The 23,994-nt window shown below is 43.2% G+C and overlaps 1 protein-coding gene across 1 annotated transcript; it reads right to left on the reverse strand.

The window, feature by feature from the left end:
* Positions 1-8,560: 8,560 nt before the first annotated feature.
* LOC131251271 (uncharacterized) lies at positions 8,561-11,103 on the reverse strand. The gene is made up of 3 exons (XM_058251896.1): positions 10,944-11,103; positions 10,138-10,813; positions 8,561-8,797 (listed from the first exon to the last, which is right to left on the reverse strand). The coding sequence occupies exons 1-3, from the start codon at positions 10,995-10,997 to the stop codon at positions 8,742-8,744; spliced, it is 786 nt and encodes a 261-aa protein (XP_058107879.1). The 5' UTR covers positions 10,998-11,103; the 3' UTR covers positions 8,561-8,741.
* Positions 11,104-23,994: the final 12,891 nt, after the last annotated feature.

Raw genomic sequence — 23,994 nt, forward strand, 5'->3', positions numbered from 1 at the left:
TCATAATCACTTATGGATTATTAACTTATGTGTGGAACTTTTAAAAGTGGGTGTTGCTTTTAAATTCTATTTAAAAACAAAATGTTCAAAATCATTGCATCCATTAATTATAATTCTTATAGGTCACTTTCCCTTACTTAGTTTTGTATTTGATTTGTCATTCTCCTAAACCAACTCCCTGTGGGATCGAACCTGTATTCACAGGATACTACTTATGAACCTTTGCACTTGGAGGCAAGCAATCACAAAGCTTCCTGTAACTATGAATGATGAAGAGTGAGAAGAACTTGATCAGAGGGGGATTACCTTAATTTAATTACACTTGTTCGACAATGTCTTTTATAATATCCTTGATCAGATGACCACCGTAGGGCTTTGGACGGAATTGGAAAGTTTGTACATGATGAAATATCTAAGTAATCATTTATATATGAAGAAACAATTATATAAGCTGAAGATGGCGGAAGAGTTGGATCTTAGTGCACACATTAGAATGTTCAATTAATTACTTTACAAGTTGACAAGTGTGGAGCTAAAGGTGAGGGAGGAAAATAAAGCCCTATTCCTGTTGACATCTCTCCCGAAATCTTACGAGTATCTGGTGGATACTTTGTATAATGGTAAGGAAACCTTGGACATCGAGAACGTTATCTCAATCTTTCATTCGAAGCAGTTGATAAAGAAAAGTGGTGGTGAATGATCTTTTATAGATGCATTATTTGTCCTGGGCGAGCATTCTAACCACGAGAAGGAGATGCCTCGATCTAAATCTAAGTCGAAGGGTAAATGGAAGTGTTGGAATTGTTGAAAGTTGGGACATATAAAGGATTGTTAGAACTCCTTTAGAAGGGATAGATAAACTAGATGATTCGCTGAGGGATACCAACATAATAGAATCCAGAGGAGGCGGGTGGTTGTGACGTATTGACCACATCTAAATCTGGGTATCTTAGTAATGAGTAGATTTTGGATTTGGGGGTTTCATATGACATGACCTCTTATTGGAGTTGGTTCATTAGTTATAATGAGTACAAATGTGGCCGTGTGTTTATGGGCAATGACTTTTCCTTTAAGGTTGTTAGTATTGGATCAGTGACTAGCAAGATGTCTGATGGAATGTAACGTATCCTGACAAATGTGAGATAGTTCTTGATCTAAGGAAGAATCTGATATATCTAGGAGCTCTCAAGGCACTTGGGTACAAGTCCACTGTATTTGATCGTGTCCTAAAAGTTTCAAAGGGGACACTCATAGTTATGAAAGCACAACAGAGTAGTAACCTCTATAAGTTGATTGAAAATATCATACCGAGTGGAGCTACGACATCTGTAGCAAAATCGCATACATGCCTAGGCCACATGAGTGAGCACAGTATGAAGTTACTTTCTTATCGTTGTCTATTTTCTATATTTAAAAGTGTTGATTTTAATATATGTGAGCATTGCATATATGGTAAGCAATCACGGTTGTCTTTTAATTCTGGAAAACATGTAAGTAAATGTGTGCTTGATTATGTGCATTTGAGTATATGGGGGCCCTTTCCTATGGTTTTTGAGAGAGGATCGCCATTCTTTGTCACATTCATTGACGAATTCTCCAAAAAGGTGTATGTTAATTTTCTAAAATATAAGTCTGATGTTTATGCCACCTTCAAGATGTGGAAGGCGATGATAGAAAAACATTCAAGGCGGAAGTTGAAAGTGTTAAGGACAAATAACGGTGGGGAATTCACTTCTAGGGAATTCTATTAGTTTTGCAAAAATGAGGGGATAGAGATGCACAATATAGTAAGGCATATACTAAAGCCGAGTAGAACGTATAAACCAGACTCTCCTGGAAAGAGCCTAAAGTATGTTGAGTTATGCTGCATTAGGTAAGGAACTGTGGACTGAGGCTATCAATACAACTTATTATTTAGTGAATTTATCCCCATTTATGACCATGGATTGTAAAATTCTAGAAGAAGTGTGGAATAGTCATAATGTAGATCACTCAGGGTTGTGATGCTTACTCTCATGTACCTTCAGTTAAGAGAGATAAGCTAAACCAAATGGTGAAAGAGTGTACTTTTGTGGACTATGATGATGGTGTGAAGGGATATAGACAGTATGGTGAGACATAAGTAGAAGACGAGCCATAAGAAGAGGTACACGAATAAGTGGAGTAAACACATGTGAGGAGAAATTCACCAAGAGATTGCAAATTACCAGCGAGATATAGAGATGACTTGAATATTGTATTTTTTCCTCATTACGGATGAGAGAGATTCGTCTACCTTTTAGGAAGCATTAAAAGATATAGATGTTAAGAAGTTAATGGTGACAATGCTAGATGAGATGGATTCTTTATATAAGAATGAGATGTGAAAGTTGATGGAGCTTTTCGTTGAGTGTAAAGTGATCAGATGCAAGTGGATCTATTTAAAGAAATAAGATAGATACAAGGCCAGACTGATAGCGAAGGGTTATGTGCAGAAGGAGGGTGTCAACTTCAGCGAGATTTTCGCACTTATAGTTAAGTAGGTATGTATCAGATTTGTGTTGGCGCTAGTTACCTAATACAATATAAAACTGGAACAAATAGATGCGAAGATTGCTTTCCTATATAGAAAATTGGAGGAATAGATTTAAATGAAAAAACCGAAGGGGCTCGAGGTACATGGACTAGAGAATAAGGTTTGTATGTTGAGGATATTGTTGGACAACCTGAAATAGTCACCTAGGCAGTGGTATAAGAAATTTGATTCTTTCATCGTAAATCAATGATTTACTAGGAGTAAATTTGATTATGGTGTCTACTTGAGATTACTAAGTGGTGGGGAATTCATCATATTGGTATTGTATGTTGATAATATGCTTATTGCCAGTAATAACATGTCTGAGATAAACATATTGAAGGCTCAATTATTTAGGACATTCAAGATGAAAGATTTAGGGGTTGCATATAGGATTCTCGACATTAATATACACAGAGATATGGAGAGGAGCAAGCTACAATTGTCTCAGAAAAAGTATCTTGAGATAGATAAGGCTAAACTAGTTAGCACACCTCATGCGGCTCACTTTCAGCTTTCTTCAGAGAAATGTCCTACTATAGATGAAGAAAAATAGTTTATGTCTTGTGTGCCCTACTTGAGTGTAATTGGCAATTTGATGTATAATATGGTCTTTACGAGATTGGATATTTCACATGTAGTGGGTGTTGTGAGCAGATATATGTTAAACCCCAGTAAAGAACATTAAGAGATAATGAAATGGGCACTTTAGTAACTATGGGATACAAGAGACTATGTCTTGACATTCAAAAAATCAGATGATAAACTTGTAAGCTATGTGGATTTTGATTATATCAGAAACATGGATAATAGAAGGTTGACTTCTGGTTACTTGTTCGTGCTAGCGGGTGAAGTGATCAATTAGATGTCGAAGCTTCAATTTGTGGTTGGTCTTTCCACAACCGAAGCTGACTATATGGCAGTGATAGAGGCATTCAAAGAAAGCGTTTGGTTTAGAGGAATGATGAATGAGTTGTATCTTCAGTAGGAGGTTGTGCTTGTGAATTGTGACAGTGAAAACGCTATAAATTTAGTGAAGAACTCGGTTTACCATTCTAAAACTAAAAAAATTGATGTTCGTCATTATTTTATGTGACATGTGCTTGAGGAAGGTGGTGTTACTCTTTAGAAGATCCACATGAGCATGAATCCGATAAATATGCTTAAGAAGGTGGTTCTTACAAAGAAGTTCAGATTTTATTATACTTCTTTAGAATTGACAAAGGTTTAATGAAGACAGAGTGTGCACAAAAAGCAATGATAGTGTTGATACTATGGTGGGGAAGATTAGAGCGGTGGTAGCAGCATGAAGATTAAAACCATGGTAGAGATTGTTGAAATTGGTGTCCTAATATATGTTGGAATAGGAGATTTCGATCAGTCGATAATACCCCGATTATATGAATTTGCTCATTAGACAATTTTTAGTAGTTTCAATTGATGGACCATTTAGGTTCGATCGATCAGAAAAATTTGAAAAATTCAATATAATTCTCTCAACACTTTTGAGCATGTTCGATTGATCGAAAATAGAGGCTTGATTGATTAGGGTTGCTCAATCAATGTTAATCAATCAAAGCTTATATTGACGATGCACATGATTTTGCATAATTGCGCGATTTGTTTCCTATTCCACGTATAACACCATATATGTAAGGCCCGTATCCTAATCTGTACCGTTCCTTAGACTTTCATGATCCTCCTAGTCGAATTTTGGTGACCCGCGACTTGTAATCTATGTTTGCACGTGACCCTAAGTCGCATTCCGTATATTTGAGTTGACTCGACTTGAGACTTGTACCCTAGCGACCATGCCGTTACCATGGTTCTAACGCCGCGTCTTGCGCATCGATGCGATGCCCAGGCCATGAGTTGTGGGCCCGCATTTATTTTGAGGAAAACGCCACGCATTGTAAATTTCAAGAGAATCTCTACCATCCATCACATCAATCAATCAAAGTACAACCTATATCTAGCACATCCCTCTCTCACCAACAAGGCATGGCAACCCATACGTCTCTCATCCAAAGTCAACTCTCTCTCTCTCTCTCTCTCTCTCTCTCTCTCTTCACCCATCCCTTCCTTACACCCATCACCCATCACCTCTCTCTTACAACACCTTTCTCTCATTTCTCAATTCATTTCCCAAGCAACCCAAAGAAGGTAACAAAGATTTTTAAGAGAGAAAAAGAGAGAACTCCAAGTGTGACCCACTCCCTACCACCCAATTTCCCATCTTAGCCATCCATACTTCATCATACTCCATCAAAATCAAAGCCAAGGAGCTAAGGAAGCTAAGGGATTGATCAAGGAGTGCAATAAATGGGTGATTTTAGGATATCCACCATTGATTTTCATTTGAGGGGCCCACTTGTGATGGGACCCATTTTGATGTATGTGTTGTAAACAAAGAGGGGCCCATAGTGGTGGGGTCCCTCCAGTACACCGTCTCTCTCTCTCTCTCTCTCTCTCTCTCTCTCTCTCTCTCTCTCTCGCTCCTGTTTGTAGCCCACCCTGATGCAAGTATTTTATCTACACCGATAGCTTGTGGGGCCCGCCTTACTGACCGTCCAGACAGCCCACCTGGCTATCTGTCTGGATAGGCCTGGTTGAAGGGAAATCATAAATATCAGCTTTATCCCAAAGCTGTGGTGGGCCACACGTGTGGACCCACCAATGATGCATGCGTTTCATCCATGCTGGTGGGGCCCTACCATGCGATGTGTGTTATATCTAGGCCGTCCATCTGTCCAGCAGCTGGACAACTGCTATACTGACGTTAACAAGTTTTGTGGGCCTTGATCATGAGGTATGTTTTATATCCAAACCGTTCATCCGTGTGGGACCCACACATGATGCATATGCCTTATATCTACACCGTCCAGTGGTTTGGACGGTGGGGACCACCATGATATATGTGTTTTATATCCAGGCTGTCCATCCAGGGGCTTGGACAACAGCCTGATCATGAGGCATGTGTTAAATCCATACCGTCTGTCCATTTTGCTGGTGAGCCACACATGTGGACCCCACCATGAGGTATGGGTTTTATCTAAGCCGTCCTACTGCGGGACTCCACCGTGATGTACCTATTGTATCCAAACCGTCCATCTGTGGATTGATTATGAGGTATGTGTTACATCCCACTGTCCATCTATGGGGACCCCAACATCTATATAGCTGATGGATTAACGCCAGCAAGCTTTGAGGATCCCATATGAGGTATGTGTTTTATCCCAACCGTCCATCAGCTATACAGCTACTGGATTAATGCTAGCAAGTTCAGTGGGTCCTACAGGATACATGTATTTTATCAACCCGTCCATCTGTTTTACATTTAGGCCGTCCATCTACTGGATGAGCAGCCTATGGCTGCTGTATTGTCGTCAGCAGTTCTGTGGGCCCTGACCATGAGGTTTGTGTCTTAATCCAGACCGTTCATCTCCCAGCTATATAGCTACTGGATTGAACGTCTATCAGGTGGACCACACTGCAAAAATCAGTGGAGGATTGAACGTCCACCATTGAAATCGTTTGGGGTCATAGAAGTTCTAAATCAATATGAAATTTGTTTTTCCTCTTAATTCAGGCCTTTGTGACCTTATGAACAGATTGGATGGAAAATAAACGTTATGGTGGGCCCTGTGAATTTTAAATAGTGAAAATCATTATCTCTACTGCTAATTGTGGTATCGTCAAGATGATCTTTCAATCATTATCTTCACTGCTATTTATGATGAGGCCCATGAGTGAGGCCCAATGTGATGGATGTGAGGCCCAGATGGTGAGGCTCGATGTGATGTATGAGAGGCCCATGGATGTGGCCCATTGTGATGTATTCGAGGCCCATGGGACGTGGCCTATTGTGATATATTTGAGGCCTATGGGATGTGGCCCAATGTGATGTATATGAGGCCCTTATATGAGGCCCAATGTGATGCATGTGAGGCCCATGAGTGAGGCCCGAAGTGATGTATACAAGGACTGATGTGATGTGTGATTCCACCATGATGTATGTAAAAATGTTTATGATGGGCCATGCCTTGGGAGTAATGATGGTTTGATGTTCACATTGTAAGAGCAATGATGGTTAAATGTCCACATTGTAAATCTCCCTAGGGTCCATTGTTAGGCCCATTCTCACCTCCCCTTAGTGGGCTAACCAAAACTGTTGGGCCCCCATGATCGTTAGGCCTATCCTTGATATGATGAGAGTACATCATCATCATATAACATACTTAGTATAGCTTCACGATCCATGCCCATGCGCATTATATGCATGCTTGATATGAGGAGTGATTGATCATAACGCATGCCATTAGGCGGATTATTATGAGACTCTCTGATAGGATGAGTTGCCCACATGAGCGTACGGTACCCACAAGATTTAGGATTTCCGTACGCCCTAGCAACATCAGGGCCATAACCTCCATAAGCATATCGTGGATGGCAGGATTGGACACCGAAAATACTATTACTAGCATTGAGGCGTCGTAGATGTCCTTGGGTGAAAATTTCTAAACCCGATGGTACTAGAGGATGACTCTAACATCGAGACCAAGTGGATATATGAGCGCACGAGGGTCATATACCAGTAGGCCGTGTCTCCCACTATGTCATGGTCGGTTGGAAGGGAGTGTGGCCTTATCCGCCCGAGAGTATGGAGCAATGCTAGGCTGAGTTTGACCAGCTCGTAAATGGGTCCGCTATCAACGGGCCGGGCCGATATTGGTAAGCGGATAGTGAGGTCTCTTCTAGTTACATGGTTGCGCGTTCAGTGGGCGACAATCTGGTGTAGAGTGTACTAGACCCCGGTGATTATGTAGAAAAAACTGTACTGATATATGATGTGGATTGGAATGCTTGAGCTGCATCTTACTCATGGCATTGGCTATGTAGGCCTTGCATTATATAGCCTTAGTATGGCCGATAGCATTCATGCCTCGCATCGCTTGGCCTTGGTATGGCCGATAGCATTCATGCCTTGCATCGCATAGCCTTGGTACTGCTGATGGGATTCATGGACTTACCAACATTTCTGCATTACTCTGATATTGCATACTTGCATTTCCACGGTACGCACAAACTTTCATTACCCTCTAAGCTTTATATAAGCTTATACACGATTAATGCATGCAAGTGACGTTAGGCCGTAGCTGAGCAGGAGTAGGAGTGTGCTGCAAAGCTTCTGGAGTTTTGTTATTATTATCATAGTATTTCCCTTTATGCGCATTGTACTTAAAGTTTTTTATCATACTGGATTTTATGATATCATTCTGGTTATTGTTCGTGGGTTATGCTTATAGTTATGCTTATTACGAATCAAATTCATGTTCAAAATCCTCATTGTAGGATCTCAGGATTGAAACCTATTATATGGGTGCCAGGAGCCGAGAATGGGGAACTACGGAGGTTGTTGGCGCCGGATTCGGCGATCGAGAATTTTGTGAGCCTGGTTTTCGAGTTTGGGGCGTGACAATATACATGTGTGTAATGTGAGTTAAGGTAATCTTTAGTGATTGAGGACTTGTTCTAAAGGAGAGATAGGGTTTCGAAAAGGGTTTTCATGTCTGAAAGTTTATTATATCTCTTGTAATTCGTTTTCATATTAGATTACTTATCACCTTGTGCCCTAGTTTTTTCTGGTCAGAATGTTTCCATGTAAAATTACATGTTCTCTATGATTGATTGCTTTGTTTGTGTTTATTTTCCATTTGTATGATTCAAATTTAGAATTGGCTTTTGCAGCTCTCAACAAAATCATATAAGTTGATTCGCGGAAGAGTCTAGTAAGAGTCTAATAAGAGTAGAAACCATATTTAGGATTCCCAAATGAAAGGGGAATTGGGTCATCCACGGAAAGGTCCATCATATGCTCCACTTATTGCAACTGACAAATGGAGGAGAATCTGCTCATGGCTATGATTGGATCTTCCCACTAATATCTTTCTTTAATTAAAAAATAAAATAAAAGATAATGGCAGTGTGTTAGTAGATAGAAGCACATGATAAAAGACAAATGCCATAAAAAATAGGAGCAACTCAAAAGTTTAGTGGCTAGCAAGAATAATTAATACAGTTGAAGAGCAGGTAAGCAGCTGCACTGCCATTGGGACCCCTCTCTCCGACAAGTAGGGCTGGAGTTGTTGGCCACCCACCAACCCACATCACAAAGTAAGCTAACCCATCATCTACTTACTACCTTTGGTCTTTCCCACCTCGTAGATATGATTCCCACCGTTCCTTTCACGCCAAATACATCGAAAAAAATAATCCACAGTACATCGCATTACCTTTAGAAATTGACTACGAATAGAAGAAAAGAAAACTCCATTTGGAAATTCTTGGCAGTATCACTTCTAAAACTGGAGAAAAATTACCGGGGACCCAAACTCAAGGTAGCTGAAGCCCCCAACATTTTGTATATCTGGCCCATGGTTTGACGATCCAGATCATTGATCGGATGAGCCCCACTACTCTTATGGGATGCACACTCTTCCACTATGGACCGGACAGGACTCACTGTTTTGAAGGTCCCGATCACTCATTTGAAGGTTCTGATCACCTCCCAGCTGCCACGTCGGACACGGATTGGCTGATAAGCCTTTTGCAGGAACTAATGGGAGGGGAAGCTAGGTGGGGCCTCTGTGATGTTTGTGAGAAATCCACCCGGTTCATCCGTTTTACCAGATCATGTTAGGAAATAGGCCTAAAAACGAGGCTGATCCAAAACTCATGTGAGCTGAACGTCCACAGTTTAAACATTCGTGGGGCCAAAGAAGTTTTGGATCAGGCTAATATTTTAGCTTTTCAGTTCATCACGGTAGTAATGAACTTACGAACGGTATGGATGGCATACAAATGTTATGATGGACTCCAGGGAGGTTTCAACAGTAGGCATTTAGCTACCTACTTTTTCCTCCCATGCGGCTCACTTTGAGCTTTGGATCTTACTAATTTTTGAGCCCCTCTCATAACATGATATGAAAAAACAGATCGTCGGGGTGGATTTATCAAAAACATCACGATGGCCCCATCTAGCTTCCTGTCATGGGAAGTTCCCGGCTTTTACAGGCAATCCGCGTAGAAAAATGCTCACATGCAACAACTTGGACAATAAGTTACCGTACACCCACTAGATGACTTAAAATTTACTATGTACGTACGAAATCCAATCCGTCTAATAGTTTGGACCCACTTTGAGAATCACCTTTCAAAAATATCAGCGCCATCCATTAATCTGGTTGCTACACCATATAAAATAATATATAGCCGTTGATAAGTAACGAAATAATAACATGGCCTTCTTAATGAGCAGATGAAGCTGATTTTTTTTTTTTTTTTTAAAATAAAGGTAATTTCAATGATAGGTTAGTCTATTGGACATGGATTTATCAAGTGGGTGGACGGTAACTTATCATCCAACCAGTTGGATGTGAGAATATTCAAATAGCTAGTGCACCCCAATACTACCTTAATAATATTAATTAATTATAATAATAGTAGTAATAGTTGTAGAATAGGCGTGAATTACTGCAGAATAATCCTCTGATACTTGGTTGTAGGAGGAGAGCTATCTGTACCATGGCAGTTGAACAGGGACCTCTTGCTGTTGTGGTTGTGGTTGTTGTTGTTGTTGTTGTTATCATAATCAATATTGATTGAGAGCTGCTGAAGATTGTTGGTGGTGTTGTCTTTGTTGGTGTTGGTGGTGTTGAGTGCTGTGCCAGGGATTGTAACGGGAGGGATTTCAAGGGTGTCGAGTGGAGGTGGAGGGTGGCGCCACTGAGGCAAGGGACCTGCAAGGAGAAGCGTTTGAAGGAGTGGGCCAGCCTTCATCACTGCCTGTAGCAGCTTCCCCTTCTCTGGCAGAGGAAGTAACCCTGCCGTAGTCGCTGTAGCTTCTGAATCTAAGATGCTGAAAGGCTGTATCAATGACGGCTCGGAGACAATGCTTTCTTCGCACTCGGACGATGATATACCCGCATTCGAATCTCCTCTTGGGACTTGTCCATCATCTTGCTGATGCTGCTGCAGCTGTTGCTGCTGCTGCTGCTGCTGCTGCTGCTGTTGAAGTCGGAGGAGGAGGGTTTGGTACTTGTCATTGGCTTCGTCTTTCTCTCTAGTGGCTGTCACCAACAGATCCTTGAGTTGCTTCAGCTCATCATCCTTTCTTCTTATTTCTTCCTTGGCTGCAAGTCGCGTAGTTTCCAATTCCAGTGTCGTGCATAAGAGAGAATGCCTCAATTCTTCAATGCTCTTGAAAACCAACACCAACATCACCATTAAAATGAGAAAAGAAAATGAGAAAAAGAGGAGGGGGAGAATCACCAGAACAAGAACAAGAAAGAGGAATGTAGTTTTCAGAGAGAGAGCGGGGGAGAATTACCTTTCCTTGGTAATAATAAGCTAAGTTGAGAGGTGGAATCCTGTGATTCTCCATGGCAGAGGATTTTTTGTGTACTGAGAGAGAGAGAGAGAAGGGGATTTGGGATGAAAGGAAAGTTGGGACAGAGGGTTTTCACTTTCTGACGATTATTGTTTTTCTTGCTTTCTTTCGTCTCTTTCTTACTTTATTTGGTTGGACGAGGAGCAAAAGACAAAGCAAAGACCCAGACTCCACCTCCACGGGCTAGACTTTTTTTTTTTTTTTTTTCGTTTCTTCGCTGCAAGTGGTTAATGAACCGTAGACGTAGGAAATATGTTCTTCGATCTACACCGCCCAGATCGTGGGCCTCGTTGTCTCGAATCAATTAGTAGAGGTTTTTTTTTTTTTTTTTTTTATTTTATAATACTCTGGCAGCGTGATGGTTGATGGACAAGCACGCGGAAATTTTACACTGCATATGTTACCGAGGATTCGTACGATGACGCATTTTCTGAAGGGGAGGTATTTCATACTGGGGGATGGTCTAAATCCAATCACCTGTATATGGCGTCCGCAGTTTCTCAGTAATTTTTAGGGATTCTTGCAACAAGATTCTTCTGGAATTCAGCTTTTACCAAATGCGGTTCCTTTCAGATGAAAATTACATTACTGCCCTTATGTTTTCTCTTTGCAAAGTGCGGACTTCAGAATCGGGGGGCTCATGTGGCAGGAAGCGGATTGCCCAGTAACTCAGTACGCTTAAACTCTGTGGGGTCCGCCCTTATTTATATATTTTATCCTCTCCTTCCATCCATTTTGGTAGATAATTTTAGAGCTTGATCTCAAAAATGAAGCATATCCAAATATTAGATGGACCACACCACTGGAAACAGTGTGAATTGAACATTTACCGTTGAAAATTTCTCGAGGGCCAATAAAGTTTTGGATCAAGATTATATTTGTGTTTTCCATTCATCCATGTTTTTGTGATCTTATGAACAGGTTAGATGATAAATAAACATCACTGTGGGGCCTAGCATGGTTTCAACAGTGAAATCATTATTCCCCACTGTTTTCTGTTGTATGGTCCACTTGAGCTTTTTACATGATTCAATTTTGGTCTCAAGTCCTTGAACCAGATGGAAAAACAGATGGACAGCGTGGATTAACCATATACATTCACTGTGGGCCCAACAAAATTTACTCAGTAGGATAAAAGCTTACTGAGTTACTCAGTACGCAGTCCGATTTCCATGTGGCCTGGGTTTGACATCCCACTTATGCACACCAACATAATTATTAGGCCCGCAAAAAACATAAAAAAGAATTAAAAAAAATAAAAAAATAAAAAAAATAAGAAAGCTCATCTAATCATAAAGTAGGCCAATCCACAAAAAACATAATATAACACCACTCAACGTATTCAAATTCAAGTGTAGTCCATTTGAGCATTTTAGCAGCCTGATTTTTGGTTGGTACGATGTGATCACTATGGTGGGGCCCATATGTTGGATGGATTGAATGTTAGTGAACCCCAGTAAGTTTCAACTTAAAAGAAAAAGATATAAGAGGTTATTTTTGTAATTTCATTCCTAAAAAATCACCTCCCTCTCCGTTCTAATAATCCCTAAAATAATCACGTCCCTCTCATTTCTGAAGTTTCAATCACACTCCGCCAGAGTATCAAAGTATTTATCTTTGTTGAATTGTTTGGTTGGATATTTGGTCCTTCTCAATTGTTAAATTTTTTTTTTATGTCCATCAATCGTACAAAACTTTTGATTCATGATTATCCATCTAAATTGGGTCCCATAATTTGGATGATTTAATTTTAGAATGTGAAATGAGTTAGACTGGCCGCTGTGGTGTTTCAGGATCTAGTGTGCATACCCCACCCACTGGGGCCCACATGATGAGATGGTCCGATTAGTTGAATGGTGGGATTGTATTGTCACTACCATAAATAGGCTATTGTACCGTAATAACCCTTAATTTTTTAATGTAGAGCGGGTTGTGGATAATTTCATGGCCAAGATGGATTATAAAAGACCCGGTCAGATTCAGAGATAATCCAGTCTGTCAGAACTTAAAATGGATGTATCTCGCAAATTGGAATGAGTTATCAAACCTAAAATATTTGATTTTGGGGTAGGACGAGCCACTTTTGCCACCCAACCCTGATACGCCAAGTTATGTAAGCCAAATTTGTGAAATACCATCATATCGACTACTGTTTCCCTGTTTTAATTCTATTTTTACTATAAATAGTAAGTTTTAGTTTGATTATAACTCTTCATCAAATGGGCTTTAGGAGCTATGCGCAACATGAAAAGTGCGTACAATAATTAGAAGATAACGTGTGAAGCCAAATAGGACACTATTTTTGGTCAAAAACCCTGCGCACTAGTAGACATCATAATTGATATAAATTGTAAGTTTTCTATTTACAGTAAGTCGCGATTTCTAAGAGAGAGAGAGAGAGAGAGAGAGAGAGAGAGAGAGAGAGAGAGAGAGAGAGAGAGAGAGAGAGAGAGAGAGAGAGAGAGAGAGAGGAGAGAGAGAGAGAGAGAGAGAGAGAGAGAGAGAGAGAGAGAGAGAGAGAGAGAGAGAGATTGTGGAGCTCGGGCGCAAGAGAGAAAGAGAGAGGAGCACGATGAGTTGGGTAATGTAACGACCTTGGAAATTTTTGTGCTAATCTTTCCTTAGTAGTTGTTTTTGGGGTAATTAGCGCTATACTCGATTGCTTGTGAAATTCGCATCAATCACTTTAAATTGTATCTGCATGACTCAAAACTTGTAGATTAGTTAGCGCTACGTTACTCTGAAATCTGGGATCCATCGGTAAATCCAGTTGTTCTAGAAAATTTTTGGAAGATTTGGATCGGACCTGAACCGCGCGTTGAAAGTCCGATAGCGGTGGTCTTAGGTTGTTGCAGTCACCATGTTAGGCTTGACCATCACCTCGAAAATCAAGTCCATGTGATGTTCTGGGTCGATTTGATTGAGTTCGGAGTGAAGAGTGTGAGAACGGTTGGATATTTATTAAGTTTTTATGAAATCTGAGTCGTGTCGCTTGCGCGACGATTTTAAGCATTCTGACCGTTGGATTCTGTCCCAATTTCACTCTCTGATTAGGGAAGGTGGCCCAGGCATATCCTAGTGCTTGTGGACCTAATCGAGATTCCGTGACCGTTGAAAGAGCCGGTCGGTACGAAAACTCAGCCTGACCTAGATCCATGGTCAATGAGCTTAAGTCCGACCTTTCGTGGTTATAGGCCCACCAGAAGTGCTTTGTTGGATCGCGACAGTCGGGTTTTGGCTCTACTTTAAGTATACCTTGACCCTAGGGTTATTTTCATCAATTTGAGGCCTATTTATAGTCCTTAAACCCTAGCTCTCTTTTCCATACGAATTTTCTCTAACCCTAGCTTGGAAAGAGAGTGGAAAAGAGAGAGAAAGTGAGAGAGATAAGTTGGTGAATCATCTTGGATTCTTCTTTGTTCTCCTTCATCCTTGAACCTTTACTTTGAATCGTTATTCTGACGGTTCTGAGTTCATTTTGGGGTAAGTTAACCTAACCCTAACCTGTGTTAGAGCTTAGATTAGTCTTGGTGTTGTTGTATCTCATTTCTATCATTGTTTTAGGGTATTCTATCACCGTTGACGAAGACAACTCGTCTAAATCAGTTCGGTGTTTCTTTCCTTGCTTAAGGTGCATACTTTAAGTGTATAGGTTATGGTTTTCAAGGCTTTCAATGCCAGTTAGTGATTTATTCTTGTTATGGATGAGATTTCACATGCCAAATGTTGTGTTTACGTTGCTTTCCTGATATGCATGCGTTATATTGGAATTTGTGTATTCTATGTGTATGTGTAAAGTACCGTATACATATAAAATATGCAACTGTGTTTGCCATGATTATTTGTCATGTATGTATGCTAGATGTATGTATGACAACTCCTTGGTAAAAGGAATTGTCTAAATGCATGTATTTCAACATACGTCATGTATGTTGTTCCATGCGTGTAACTTATTACACTAATTGCGGGCGTTGAGAAGTGATTCTCAACACTCCTATTGATGTGCATGATTTCCTTTATGCAAGTTACATTCCATGTTATTTAAATTATGCTTACATTTATGTTAAGTTGATATTCTTCAAATGTGCATGTACCATGATTTGAGTTGTTGTTCCTTTACTGTTTTACATTCAATATGAACATCTGTAGTAGTGTAATGTGTTTGGGACTATGCATTAGTCTAGGAAATCGGTAATCGACCCTATGTTCGTGGTTGAGATTGCTTTCGCCACGTAGGACGCATGAGACGAACCCGAGTCGTATTAGAGTTGTCGGCAGTGGTTTGGCCACGCGGAGTGTTTGCGCACTCTATGTCGTTCTACTCAACGTGCGCTCGCGCTAGTCAAGTTCGTCAAGTAACCCGATTGTCCGTTGTATGTTCACCATGTATGGACGCTACTGCTTGAATCTAGGGTACCGAACTTACCACTGAAATCCTAATAACCATGGTACCTTGATCCGCTAAGACTCATGAGCCGGACATGGTGGTATGGGACACCATGGTCGAGCTGTTGGACTACGCTGGGGTGACAAGCCTCCCCGTAGTGACCAGTGAGCAACTAACTCGTGAGTCGATTATGGTGGTATGGGACACTATATTCGTGCTGTCGGCCTACATTGATTGGTGACGAGCCCTTTGTAGTGACCTCGAGCATACCTGGATACCGCAATAAGGTGACGAGTTGAACTGTGGTAGTAAAGGTATGAAAGGCGTGCATTGATTGGTGATGCGCCCTTTGCTACGACCTCAAACATATGATCGTATGAGATGTCTAGGATTGACGACCCTAGTATGGATCACTGTGTGGATGGTGATATGAGGAAGGTATCTTAGCTTCCCAATCCTGCTGTATGTAAAAGGACTAATAACAACTTGGTAATCATATCCATGCACCGCATTTGCATATGCTTTGTAGATGTGGCGCACTTTGAGACGATGTCATGCGTAACGTAAGATGAAGACGCTGAGGGTGTACGCGTGAGGGCACGCATCATTTTGCATACATCCCTGCATTAACAAGAGTACTTAGGATTTATTTAATTTTTCTGCTTTATCATTACTGTTTGATTGAACTGATAACATGTTAACCAGTGCCTTATTGTTCCACTGATTTGATCACTCACTCCCACGTTCTGGGGCGGGGTTAAACACCCACCAGACTCTATCTTAGGTTCTGATGTTGCAGATGTTGATGCGACTTCTGAGGCAGAGTGGGAGATGGATGACGATGAGGCTGCCTTCTCTTATATGCAGTTTTCAGATGGGTTCTAGCGACCCTTGGTCTGATGTGCGGGATGCTAGGATTATTTTTGGGAACTTAAATGATATAACTTGATACTTATAATTTTGTTAAATAACACGTTCATACGACCTGGCTTGTATATGTACTTCAGGGATTTACACTTGTACACATATTTTTCTATAAGTCTTCCGCTTGCTTTATTCACTTATCCCTGAATCATATCTGTGTTTTGGCTTAATCTATTCCATGTTTTATGCACTAATACAGTCAACATACATCTATCATGAAATATGTTGCATAAGTGATGTTTTGGAACTCGGGAGCTGAGTTATGCTCGACCCCCGAATTTCAGGGCGTTACAAGTTGGTATCAGAGCTTGATCTGGATTAAACCGGACCTGGGTTATGGTCACACACTGCACGTTGTCGCCACTTTAGTGTATTTGGGTGCGCGTCTATCATCGATTTGGTGTTTGTGCTCCGTAGCTTCTATCGGCGAAAGTTTCTTGAAGAACGTTCGCCGAGATCGAGTCTGTACTCTTACCTGATCACACACAGTGATCCGAAACCTTTCCTAGACCATCTATTAATAAGTTTAGATGGTCTATCTTCCCTCTTTCACCTTTAAACCTTCAAGAAATGTCTATTTGAATCAGATTTCTGCTAGAATGGCCCGATAGGCGTTAAATCATGCAAGGGGCCAATTGGGGCATTTTCTGTGGGGCCCAGGGGGGAACCACATCATTCAGACCATGGGGGACAAGGAGGGCCTCACCAAAACGGCGAGGCATCGTCGAAATGTCCAGAGACCGGTGATGCCATCGCCAGTTCGATGAGGGATCGTCGGCCAGCGGGCTAGGCCGGGCGGGCCGGTGCGGGCCGACGCATCCTAGGCCTAGTGTGGCCCACCCCTCCACGATTTTCCCTTTAAACCCTTTTCTTTTACTTATTTTCTTCACAAATACCTCTCCCAAGCTTTCCCTTTCTTGAAAACCCTCTCTAAATCCTTCCAAATCTCTCCCAAATCTTCTTCTTCTTCCATTTTTCGTGCAAACCCATCACCCCATCTCCAAATCCTCCCTCCCATTGCTGATTTCTCTTTCTTTCCTTCTCATTTGAGCTATTGTATCCCCTTTTTGGCTATTAGGTGTGTGGAATCTTCATCATCTTCCTATTTCTCTCTTTTTGTCATTTCTCATGGCCCTCTTTGAGATTGTGACGGCCATCTTTTCCATTTCTTCCCTTCTTTCCTTGATGGGGAAGAAGAGAGTGCCCGTGGATGAAGCCGGGCCGAGCCGCCCAACCCGTTCACGGAGGCCGAGAGGAGCCGCCGCGAGCACGTCCGCCACTCGTGAATTCAAGACGAAGCGGGACCTTGATCCTCGAGCTCCCGTTAGTAGGACCTTATTGGTGGAATTGTCGCATGGAGCCTATAAAGGCCGTAGAGTCCTTTTTGAGGCTCATGTTGATCCGCGGCTCTTTAGTGAGTTTATGTTGTTGGAGCGCCTAGAAGGGGCTGGTTGGGGTCCCTTGTTCGAAGGCGAGTATCGCGCGAATGCTAGCACTGTTCGAGCCTTTTATGCCAACATTCTGGATCCTTCGCTGGAGCCTTTGCAGTTTAAGATTCCTTGTGGTAGCGGTCGTGTGGGTATCGTTGATGTTGCTTTGATATCCCGCCTCCTGAAGGTGCCACTTGGTGAAGTGCATGCCAGTGAGAAGAATGTGAATAGTGTGGGCGAGAGGGATCGTCGCACCCGATCCTTGTGTGGTCGTCTGGTTGAATGGCAGCCGAATAGGAGTCTTCTGGCTACCTACATGACGGACGACTTTCGTTTGCTTCACCACATCTTTACGTTCAATGTATATCCAAGGTGGAGCAACCGCAGTGAGTGTACGCGCCTGATGGTGGATTTCCTATATCAGGTGGGGCAGGAAACGAAGTTGTGTGTGCCGACGTATGTCCTGCGCCAGATTATTCTCATCGATCGTTCGAGTAGGAGGACCGAGTCGCTTCCATTTGGCAGCCTCATTTGCAAGCTTGCTCATGAGTTTGGCTATAGGCTTGGAGCTGAGAAGCCGGTTCCTGTTCGTCATATCAATTTGAGGACTCTTAAGCTGATGGAGGTTGGTTCTGGTCGGCATGCCTCAGAGAGTGAGGCTGAGTCTGAGAGCGGTGATGAAGAGAGTTATGTTGAAGGTGGTGCGGAGATTGAGGAAGAATCAAAGCAGGACGAGGAAGGAGATGAGGCACAGGATTCGAGTGATAGCTCTCCTCCTGTGGCGCCAAAGCAGGGCGCAGAGCAGACTACCAGAGATGCCCGTTTTATACGGCTTGAAGAAGGGCAGGCTGTTTTATGCTAGGATCTTGTTGATCTTCGAGGCCTTGTTAAACATAAGTTTAAGAAGGTGACTCGAACTCTGAAGTCTATCCTGTGTTGCTTGCAGGATAAGGGTGCTCCGCCTCCATCTCCTGATTCCGACGAGTAGCTGTCGTTGTAGCCATCTTTTGCTTTGTTTGTTATTTTCTTTCTCTGTGTAGCCGTTGTTGGCTTGTAGTTAGGTTGTTGTAGTTGTTGGAGTTGTCTGTAGTTGTTTGTGGTTGTTGTAGTTGCTGTGGTTGTTTGAAGTGTTAGATGTTGTTGTTTTCATCCTTTCCTAGTCGTGATTCATGTATTGCTACACTACTTGTATTGCGATGATTTTGATTAATGGAATGCATGTTGGTTGCCTTTGGAGTTATGCTGTGTTGTTGTGTGGATGGATTATGTGACGTAGAATCTGACATGTTGCATCCTCTATTGAATGTAGGGATGCCTCCTAAGGGTTCGAAGACTTCGGCCAGTCTCTCTTTGATTGAGTCGCTTGCTGGGGTTCCTCCCTTGAGCGATAGCCAGTCAGATCCACAGGCGGGTCCATCTCGAGCCGGTGTTGGGTCGACACCTATGGCTCCTCCAGTCACACCCTCGGTTCCTGAGCCCAGCCGTGCACATTCGTCTGCTTCACCTGTGGATAGGTTTGAGCAGATGATGCTGTTGATGCAGCAGCAGCAGATTCAGTAGCAGCAGCACCAGCAGCAGCAGCACCACCAGCAGTAGGAGTTCCTCTCTTCCATGGCTGGCATCTTTGCTCAGTCAGTGGGGGCGACTCCACCTGTTTCACCTATGCCTCCATCTGGGAGCGCCAGTGCCAGCGGCACTTTCGAGCGATTCCAGCGCTTGCGACCTCCTACTTTTGCGGGTTCTCATAGACCTGAGGAGGTCGAGTATTGGATAGACCGTATCTCTAAGATGCTGAGACCGCTGCACTGCTTTGAGGTTGAGCAGGTTGAGCTTGCCACCTTCATGTTTGAGAAGGAGGCCAGTCTGTGGTGGGACAGTGTTCTTCGCACTGTCGAGGAAGGCTTTGAGTGGTCGTGACAGGCATTTGAGGCGCGCTTCCACGAGAAGTATTTCCCGGTTACGTACCGACATGAGAAGGAGAGTGAGTTCCTTCACCTCCGCCAGGGAGGGTTGTCGGTGACGGAGTATGAGAACCGGTTTACTGAGTTGGGGCGGTATGTTCCTCTGATCCTGGGTGATCAGCCGATGAGGATGCGGCGTTTCTCTCAGGGATTGAGACATGAGATCCGATCGAAGATTTGCTGTGCTAGCATTTCTTCGTATGCGGAGCTGGTGAACATGTCCTTGCGAGCAGAGCAGGACGGAGATAGAGCGTCCTGCATACGAGCACCGATGGTTCCTAGGCCGTGACTGGACTTTCAGGGTGCATCTTTCCTCAGTAAGAGGTCGCGAGTAGATTCTCCTCCGAGGCGTTCAGCGCCGCCCGCTCAGCAGATGAGAGTTGATCTTCGATGTTTCTACTGTGGGAAGATAGGGCACTTGGACCGTTTTTGCTTCTCCCGTATGCGAGCCGGTGGTTTTACTCCACCGCAGAGGGTTAGCCGTCCGATGTCTCAGGTTATTTGTCCTCCACCTCTTCGATCAGCGCCAGCTCATCCATCCTTTAGACTTGCAGTTCCTAGCTTCAGGCCACCTCAGCGGCCCATGGTTCCTCCACCGAATCGTCAGCAGCAGGCTCAAGTTCATGCGCTTTCAGTTGAAGCGCCTATGTCTGACTTAGTGCCGAGGTCCTTCGAGGTGACAACGCACATTGAAGGTATTCCAGTTTCTGTGTTAGTGGATACAGGGTCCACTACTTCTCTTATATCTTATACGGCAGTTAGGCGTTTGGGTTTGAGATCTGTTCCTATGCAAGGAGTGACGCTTACTACTGCTACGGGGATTTCCTCTGCTTTGGGCAAGCGTTGTATGGAATGTTTGGTCGATCTGAGAAGTGGATCGATCCATGTTGATTTGCTAATCGCACCGCTTTATCGCTAGGATGTTATTATTGGTATGGATTGGCTCACGAGGATGTGAGATGAGATTGATTGTGAAGCTAGATCAGTGACGATCCATGGACCTGAGGGCGAAACTTTTACTTTCCCAGTTCAGGTCAGTTATCCTCTTCGTATTGATTTTTATTCTTCTCTGTTGGAGAGTTCGGCCGAATCGGCGTTAGTTAGTACGCCGGTAGTTCGGGAATTTGAAGACGTGTTTGAGTCAATTCCTAGATTACCTCCTCGGCGTGAGATTGATTTTGCTATTGATCTTATGCCTGGTGGGGCGCCCATTTCTTTACCCACCTATCGTATGCCTCCGAGTGAAATGGAGGAGTTGAGGAAGCAGATAGATGGCTTGTTGGAATTGGATTTTATTCGGCCTAGTGTGTCTCCTTGGGGAGCACCTGTTTTGTTTGTGAAGAAGAAGGATGGTTCCTTGCGATTTTGTATTGATTATCACAGGTTGAATTTGGTAACTGTGAAGAATAAGTACCCATTGCCCAGGATTGATGATCTGTTTGATCAGTTGAAGGGGGCACGATACTTTTTGAAGGTTGATCTGCAGTCAGGGTATCATCAGTTGCGCGTCAAGGATGGAGACGTGCAGAAGACCGCTTTCAGGACTAGCTTCGGTCATTATGAGTTCCTTGTGATGTTGTTCGGTCTGACGAACGTACCGGCCGTGTTCATGGATCTGATGAACAGGGTGTTTCGGCCATTCCTGTTCCGATTCGTCATTGTCTTCATCGATGACATCTTGATTTATTCGGCGAGCCGGGCAGAGCACGAGGAGCACTTAAGAGCGGTTTTGGATACTCTTAGGAAGAATCAGCTTTTCGCATAGTTCAAGAAGTGTAATTTCTGGAAAGAGGAAGTCAAGTTCCTGGGACATGTGATGTCCAAGGAAGGAATAGCTGTCGACCTTGCCAAGGTAGCTGCAGTGCAGGACTGGAAGTTGCCTGGTTCATTTACTGAGGTGAAGAGTTTTCTGGGTCTTGCAGGCTATTATCGACGCTTTGTTCAGGACTTCTCGAAATTTGCCAGACCGTTGTCGCAGTTGACACGGAAAGATTTGAAGTTTGCTTGGAGTGAGCAGGCGGAGTTAGCTTTTCAGGAGCTGAAGGACAAGTTGACGTCCGCCCCCGTACTAGTATTGCCAGAGCAAGGGGTTAAGTATATTATATATACTGACGCCTCTCGCGTTGGCCTGGGTTGTGTCCTTATGCAGAAGGACAGGGTGATTGCTTATGCTTCGCGTCAGTTGAGGAAACACGAAGAGAATTACCCTACGCACGACCTGGAATTAGCAGCTGTCATCTTCGCATTAAAGCTTTGGAGACATTACCTCTATGGTGAGGAGTTCGAGCTCTTTTGCAACCACAAGAGCCTTAAGTATATTTTCATGCAGCGTGATTTGAATATGAGGCAGCGCAGATGGATGGAAACATTGAAGGACTTCAAGTTCGATATTTCTTACCATCTGGGCAAGGCGAACCTTGTGGCAGACGCATTGAGTCACAAGAAGGCTATTGAGTTTGCGGCTCCGCTGATGATAACAGAGTGGGATATGTTGGAGTTCGTGCGTGATTTTGAGCAAAAGCTTACGGTGGTTGAGCCGTATGAGGTTATCGCACACATTCGTGTACAACCCCTTATCGATGAGAGGATCGTTGCAGCTCAGGTAGATGATGAGCTTTTGGTGAAGATGAGGCAGCGGGTTGATACAGATGAGAACTCCGACTGGAGTGTTAGTTCTGATGGGGGCCTACGTTTTCGTGGCCGGTTATGTGTTCCTGACATCCCTGACTTGAGACGGGAGGTTTTCGAGTTAGCCCATAGTTCTAAACTTGTGATGCATCCAAGTAGCACGAAGATGTATCAGGATATGAAGAGGTCTTATTGGTGGGACAATATGAAGGTCCAGATTGCTGAATTTGTTTTTCGTTGTCTCACATGCCAGCAGGTCAAGGCAGAGCATCGCCGACCTCCTGGGTTGTTGCAGCCCATGCCCATAGCTGAATGGAAGTGGGATTTCATCTCTATGGATTTCATTTCTGGGTTGCCGAGGATGAGGAAGGGATATGACTCTATCTGGGTGATCGTCGACCGATTAACGAAGTCGGCGCATTTCTTACCATCAGAGTCACTTACTCTGCAGACGAGTTGGCTAGGTTGTATATCAAGGAGATAGTGCGTCTGCATGGAGTTCCCTTGGAGATTGTGTCTGATAGAGACACGCATTTTACCTCTATCTTCTGGACTCGTATCCAGGAAGCAATGGGTGTGAAACTGAAGTTCAGCACCACGTTTCATCCGCAAACAGATGGGCAGACGGAGCGCGTGAATCAAGTCTTAGAAGATATGTTGCGAGCTTGTGTTTTGGATTTCAAGGACAGTTGGGATGATTGTCTTCAGTATGTAGAGTTCGCGTATAATAATAGTTTCCAGGCAAGTATCGGCATGGCTCCCTATGAGGCGTTGTATGGTCGCCCGTGCAGAGCACCACATTGCTGGGCAGAGATTGGTGAGCGTAGTTTGCTTTGCCCGGAGTTGGTGCAGGTGACTTCAGAGAAGGTTGACATCATTCGACGTCGACTTTTGACAGCGCAGAGCAGGTAGAAGAGTTATGCTGATACGAGTCGTCGACCGCTTGAGTTTGAGGTAGGAGACTATGTTTTTCTGAAGGTCTCTCCTATGAAGGGCATTCTGCGGTTCGGTAAGAAGGGAAAGCTGACGCCGAGATTTATTGGTCCATTTCAAGTTCTAGATCGAGTGGGAGTGGTAGCATGCCGCCTTACTTTGCCCACACCTCTTGCGGGTGTGCATAATGTATTTCATGTTTCTATGCTAAAGAAGTACGTTCCTGATCCTTCGTATATTATCAGTTGGGAGCAAGTGCAGTTGAGTGAGGATGCCACTTATGTACTGCGACCGACGCGTATTCTCGACAGGAAGGAGCAGGTATTGCGTAGCAAGGTTATCCCTCTTGTGAAGGTGTTATGGACGCATCATGGTGTGGAAGAGGCTACTTGGGAATCTAAAGCTGAGGTCAGAAAGACCTACCCTCTGATGCTTGAGGAATTTATGAAGGTATGAATTTCAAGAACGAAATTTTCTTTAAGGGGGGTAGATTGTAACGGCCTTGGAAATTTTTGTGCTAATCTTTCCTTAGTAGTTGTTTTTGGGGTAATTAGCGCTATACTCGATTGCTTGTGAAATTCGCATCAATCACTTTAAATTGTATTTGCATGGCTCAAAACTTATAGATTAGTTAGCGCTACGTTACTCTGAAATCTGGGATCTATCGCTAAATCCAGTTGTTCTGGAGAATTTTTGGAAGATCTGGATCGGACCTGGACCGCGTCGAA

Source organism: Magnolia sinica, chromosome 7, assembly GCF_029962835.1.
Source record: "Magnolia sinica isolate HGM2019 chromosome 7, MsV1, whole genome shotgun sequence".
Lineage (NCBI taxonomy): Eukaryota > Viridiplantae > Streptophyta > Magnoliopsida > Magnoliales > Magnoliaceae > Magnolia > Magnolia sinica.